Source organism: Electrophorus electricus, chromosome 14 (assembly GCF_013358815.1).
Source record: "Electrophorus electricus isolate fEleEle1 chromosome 14, fEleEle1.pri, whole genome shotgun sequence".
Taxonomy (NCBI): Eukaryota; Metazoa; Chordata; class Actinopteri; order Gymnotiformes; family Gymnotidae; genus Electrophorus; species Electrophorus electricus.
In genome coordinates this window covers 15,170,820-15,177,500 of record NC_049548.1, presented here as the reverse complement: position 1 = coordinate 15,177,500, position 6,681 = coordinate 15,170,820, and the positions used below count along the sequence as shown (strand labels likewise).

The following is a 6,681-nucleotide window of genomic DNA, read 5'->3' as shown; positions in this document are numbered from 1 at the left end:
CACTGCTTCGCCCACTGGAGAAGGAGGCGTCTGCAAACATGAGGCCAGTTTCACAGGCTACAGTCTACAGTTGGTCTCTGAAGGCTGCACAACATGGGCAATATACACTGAATGGCCACTTTATTATAGACACCCATCTAGTAGCAAGTTGGAGCTCATTTGGCCTTCAGAACCACAGCAATTCTTCATGGCATAGATTACACTAGGTGTTGAAAATGTTCTGCAGACAGGACAGCTTCTCACAGTTGCCACAAATTAGATGCAGGTACTGACATGCTCTAAACAGCCAATTTTACCTCATCCCAGAGATGCTCTATAGGATTAAGGTCAGGGGACTGAAAGACAACTCGCTGGCATATTTCTGGAACAAATCTATGACTATACGACCATTGTGATATGGTACATTGTCCTGCTGAAAGTGTCCTTCTACCATAGGGTCAACAGCAGCCATGAAGGGATGAACTTGGTCAGCTAGGATGCTTAGATAAGCTCTGCTGTACTGTCCTGGGGATCAGAGGACCTACAGTGTATCAGAGGTCCTCTGACACATCCACAGGAATTAGAGGACCCAGAGTGTGCCCAGATAAATATTTCCCTCACCATTACAAATTATTGCATCATCCACCTTCTCCAGCCTGAACTATTATTCCCTGACAGGAAGGGCTCATCAATTCATGCCAAATTCTGACCCTCAATTCAGCATGGTGCAACAAAAATCTGGATTCATCTGACCAGGTGATGTTTTTTACTGCACAGAGGAGTTTGTCTTTTTGCTTCCCCTAGACATCAATGGCACTCTAACTGATCATCTGTAGCCCATGCTAAAGATGATGAGTTGTGCATTTGGACATTCGGCTGCAATTTATTTAACTGTCTGTTCGCCAGAACAATTCTTGACATCCTTTTCTGACTCCTTTCGTCAACTAATTGTTTGCATCCACAGGATCCCCTTTTGGTATACTCTCAACAATACTGCATGAAAAAAATGCACAAGGCTGGCAGTTTTTGAAATACGAGCCCTGGCTTGTCTATGACTATGATTGATGTCTAGGCTGATGCCCATGCCTCATTCAAAGTTGTTCAGATCACTCAAATTTTGGATTGGACAGATCATTTTTCAATTCTGAAGTGGATTCACACTAAAACTGATTCACAGTAAAATAGCTCACCTTATATTTTGCTACACTCCGGGGTCACATGCCTAATTTCCATACAGGGAAGATCCAATCATGAAAGGACAGGTGTGCCTCATAAAGTGGCCAATAAGTCAAAATTTCAGCTAAAGATGTAGAGGTTTTAAGAAATTGCAGTGTAGCACCCAAAGTTTCCCAAGAAACAGCAAGCATGATTCATCAATACATACACAGAATAATAGAGGTCGGACGGCTGTTTTTTATTTAGTGAAGAAGTATATCTGAATATTCCAAGAATGTATTGATGTGCTTATTTGGTCACCTGCTAGATAAGGGACTGCTTTTATGGGATACAGTTAGACAAGTCTGTCTATTTGGCCGCTATCTCTGAAACATCCAAGGGGAGTTATTTTCAGTAGAGATTCTCTAACATAAGAGGTGGCTCTTTTGTTTTCCATCATATAATATCAGGCTCCTATATAACTGAAATACGAAGACCTATGATCCTGAAACTGGCATCCAAGCTAACCTTTGAAAAAACAACATACAATATTAAAATGTAACAAAAATGGCATTAAGAATGTGTCATCTTGGGCTGAAGTAAAAAGAAAATTCAGGTTATTTCATGAGCTCATATGCATGCTGCCCTTTGTACTGAGCTTTCCAAAGTCTTTGACATGTTTGATGACTCAGTACTCTTAAGAAACTTCTAAAACAAATGGTTTTGCTGAAAATGCCAAAAACTGAGCCCAGTTTATCACTGTTAGGCAACAGTGTGTTACTCTGGGACACCAAAAGCAGACTTCCTTTAAATAAGATTCAAGCCCAGGTCCAGATTTATATAACATATATATTTATTAATAAAATTGCTTTTCTGCCTCAGGTATAAACTAAACTGCACCTTTATAGAGATTCTGTACATGCAGCAGTAGAAACATTAACTACCATTCTTTTTCAACACCTTATACAAGCATGAGCTTAAATGCAAACTAAAAAAATATTTATGCAAAAAAAGTATTTATGCCATTTTCCAGAAATTTCACCATCAATTGTAACTCTCTGAATATCACTACCCCGAAGGGATCTAACATTTAAAAGATTACTGAATACCTTGGCATATGCCTGGATGATGCACTTACTTTCAGATATGTCAGTTAGTTTGTTAGTAAAGTAATGCAAAAAGCTTTATTGTATAGGATTCCTATATTTATATAAAATGTGCTTCCCAGTGCTTTCTAGGAAAAGTATCATAGAAGCAATTTTGCTATCTACACTTGACTACATTGCTGTAATTTATAAACGTCTGCCTCAAACCCTTGGATTCATCGCTCTGCTCTCAGATTCATCACTGGCAATCCTTACACCACTCATGTACTTTATGAAAAAGTTGGTTGACCCTCTCTGGTTGTGCACAGGGAAACACACTGGCTCTTATTTATTTATAAGTCACTTACTGGCCAAATGCTATCATATATCACCCAGTGCTCTCTGTAAATAATGAACGTTATCTATTGATTAGCCTCAGGTCTCTATAACTTTTACTGAAATAGGAAAATTAGTTTTTATCTACAGTGCACCAGCGAACTAAAAATTATAGATTCGGTACAGCTCTGCTCACTGATATTTCTCCATTTTATAGGAGCAGTAAGTGATTATTTATGATATTTAAGAGATCCCATCCTACAAAAACTATTTTAAACATTGCCACTTTGGAGAACCCACTCTGGTTCATTTGGGGATATAAAGCAAGTTAGTTCTCATTTGATCTACATCTTTATAGAAAAAGTTATAAAAATAATATACACTTTCATAAATATTGTTTGCTACTTTTTGATGGTAAAAATGACTTATTGCTACTTTAATATTTGACTTTCAGTCTGTAAATGTTTGAGGTGATTTCCAGCTGTTTGAGGTGATAAATCATGTTTCATGATTTAGTTTTAGTTTTTATTATAATCTACTTTTTCCTAACTTTTTTCTTTTAGTTAATTACTAATAGAATCATTTTATTTAGTCTTATTTAATAATCTTGTTTACTTAAATTGCTTCCTAAATTTTACGTTGTCTTACTTGCTATTTTATATTAATATTGGTTCTTTTTTTTTACCATACCATAGCTATTTTTACTTACCATTTTCTCCATCCTTCAACTCGTTTTGTAATTATTGCTTGGCTACCTTGCAAATGAAGGCCAATCTGTACAGTCTAATTTGTACTGAGTCTCTGTTAAGTCTATATATTTCCATATTCACAATAAGAAAGGCAAAGGTTTGAAGACACCACTTTTCTTAACAGATGGCTTTATGGTATCAGTAACAATTGACATTATCAGATCATGAAAAAAGCACTTTATCTGCAGGAAAAATGCCAAATGCACTTGCATATGGTTTGTAATTGCCAAACACTAATAGATTCTCACAAGGTCACACACAATAATAATGTTGGTGTCATTGTTTATTGTTCTTATGCTGAGAATTTGTTCCAGATGACATGGATTATAGCTCACAAGATAGCTAGATAACTAATATAGTTAGCAATAACCATCTTGCAAGCTAATTTCTGTTTGAATTAAATAGAGCACATGCTAATGAAATGCCAAATATGAATAAGACCATATATTTCTGTAATTATAGGGTGCAATTTTGGTAATGTTATATGTGGGGGAAAAAAAATAGGTAAACATCTAGAATAGGCAGTGGTGTGCAGCCAGGCAAGCGAGGACCTAATCAAACTGCTCATTAGTTTGGCTGCAGGGACTGGGTCTATGGTTGTGCATGCCAATGTGCCCCTTCTGGTGATATTTCAAAGGTTCTGGACAGTAAATTTGTTAGCAAAATAACAGGAAATCTGACCAATTTATGATTTTCTCTATAGGGTCTAGCTTATAGCAGCATGACTCTTCTCAGCATTCTGAAGAAGGGTCCATGGCATTATTAGTAGAACATCACTTTCTACGTACATGCTACCTTATTCAGCTAACTTCAAATGGTGACTACATTTGAGACTGGCATAGTGGCATACCTAATTGAAAAGCCTTTTTCAGGGCTACCCTTCAATGAAAGTCACAATAATTCAGTGAGATCTATAAATCTCAGACAGAAATGAAAAAGCTATATATGTAGTTTCTGTAAGACAAACTTTAAGATGAATGCCTGGCTAATGAGTAGTCTGCAGCATACAAGCCACTTTGTTTTGTCAACTATAGTTGCATTCTGAGGACTGATGAGCTGTATTTTAGAATCAAAACAATAATTTAAAGTTGTGTATAATGGGGGGGGGGGGTTACCCACTTTATGTACTGTGTGCCACTGAAAACAGGAGCCATATTGGGTGTGTATTATGAGATTGTATTATATGTATTATGTGTGTACTCTGCTGCTTGTCCTCTCACTCAGTCCCACTCCCATCATCACATTGCATCCATTCTACAGGATCTCCACTGACTTCCTGTTAAGTACACTTCAGAATCCTCATTCTCACACGCAAAGCTCTTAACAATGTCGCTCTGCCTTATCTTTCTGACCTTCTTCAGTACAAACCTACTCGCTCCCTCAGGTGTTCTTCTGCTAGGGTCCTCACTGCTCCTACATCCAGTCTTCACAGCTTCTGTGACTGAGCATTTTCCAAATGTGCTCCATGCCTTAGGAACTCTCTCCCGTCACTGTTCGTCAATCTGCTTCTCTGTATTTAAATCCAACCTTAAACCTTACCTTTTTTCCCTAGCTTATGAACTTCCTCAAGCTTATGAACTTCATCGCTCACTCTAATGATTATGATTATGATTATTATTATGGTCAACCTTAGTCTCCTACGTCTGAGGAAGGTTCTGTGGTTAGCCAAGACTTGCAGAGTTTGGGGCTCTTTCTTTTCTATAATTTTATAGCAGAAGCCCAATAACTTCTGCTTTAGTGATTACTGATATAGCCCAAACTTCTTCAGGGGCTCCTATTACAGTTGAAGCCTGCTATAGCATCTTCAATGTCAAAGCCAAATTTATCTGTATAGTGCTTATTGCAACAGCCATTGTCACAAAGCAGCCTTACAAAGGTGTAACTCCAAGGCCCCAGTGAGCAAGGGAAAGGTGACAGTAGCAAGGAAAGACTGCCTAGGAAAACTTTAGGAAGATACCTTGAGAGGAACCAAAACTCAAAGGGGGAGGGGTCCATCCTCCTCTGGTCGACACGAGACAACACCTGCAATACTCTTTTAGTTTTTAATTTAAAAATTATATGAGGCGAACACATAATTCTTACAGCAAAACACCTATAGTTTTCCAGACATGCTATGACTGATCTAATGTTTTGATATTTATGAAACATGTTGCTAGCAAGTGTTCTACAAGTACCACCAACATCTGCATTATGTTCACAAAAAACATATTGTGATGTAATTCCTTGCAATAATCATAACATATGACCACACTGTCAATCCCTAACTGACACCATGGAATACATTTGTAAAAAATATTGGGCCACATTTCCCCCTCAATGTCCAGTATTACTTAATGACAAATTTCAAACTGATATTTTATTTACAAAGATGAAGGAATATTCAAAATGCTAAAATCTATGTTTTATCTTTATGAAGATATGAATCAATGACAATAGCCTTAAAACTCTGAACATGGTGAGTAATGTTTTTGTGGGTCTATGTGCACAGTTTCTCTGCTATCTATTTTTTAATTAATTCAACCCAGATTTTCCAGCTGCTAAAAGAGACAATTGTACGCAAATTCCAGGATATTTTCAAAGAGGAATCTTTCATTTCGAATCTTTGAATCTACATCAGAAGGTAACTCATCATAGAGACAGGCCAGCTAAATTTAGGGTTTGTCTACACCACATAATATATTTGAAAATGCAAGCAAATTTATGTATGACTTCACAGAAATCTTTCTGCACAAGAGCTGGTACAGAACTAGGACGTGAACTGTGTATGTGTGGTAATATCTGACAGCTCGGAGGTGTATCCATTATCAGTAATAAGCATCATGGGTTGTCCCATTAACATCCAAGCCATGATTATGAAGTTGAGAGGGTGAAAGGTCAAAGGTGAAAGGTTAGACTAACCGCTGCTGTTGCGGCTTTTCTTGCTGGCCTTGCCCCCCAGAAGCATCTTCAGGCTGTTCCTGAACATGATGGCAGCAGGAGTCTAGAGAAAGACCTGCCAGAGGACAAAAGAGAAAGAAGGAAAGCCACGACTAAACAAAGAGCATTGGAACAGCACTCAATCCCTGAAGCAGAGACATTCAGTAGAATCCATTTGAACCAATCCACTAAAATAAAGACGTGTGTGAAAACCTCAGCAGTCTCAGTGTCACAACCCTACCAGTCCAAAGTACGTTCAGTGAGTTCTAGTGTTAGGGACCCAGGCATCAACACATATGCTGTGATGTGAGTAACTGTTTAGAGGAAAAGGAAGCATTACCAGGGTAGATTTGACAGCTTGAGACTCACATAACTCAGTAGTTTAACGTATAGGCTGTAGAGCTGGTCAAACATTTTGTGTCTATTCTGTGAAAGATTTGACACTAATTTGACACTAAATT

The 6,681-nt window shown here is 37.8% G+C and overlaps 1 protein-coding gene across 7 annotated transcripts in view; it reads right to left on the bottom strand.

The window, feature by feature from the left end:
- tanc2b (tetratricopeptide repeat, ankyrin repeat and coiled-coil containing 2b) overlaps window positions 1-6,681 on the bottom strand; it is a 123,888-nt gene that overhangs the window by 91,519 nt on the left and 25,688 nt on the right. For 6 of the 7 annotated variants that reach the window (XM_027005089.2, XM_027005088.2, XM_027005091.2 and 3 more), the window contains one exon: window positions 6,203-6,296. In XM_027005089.2, coding sequence (XP_026860890.2) covers window positions 6,203-6,269 — 67 coding nt within the window. In that variant the 5' untranslated portion in view covers window positions 6,270-6,296. Of the gene's footprint in view, window positions 1-6,202; window positions 6,297-6,681 lie in introns of those variants that run through there. The other variant, XM_027005092.2, reaches the window with a different exon arrangement.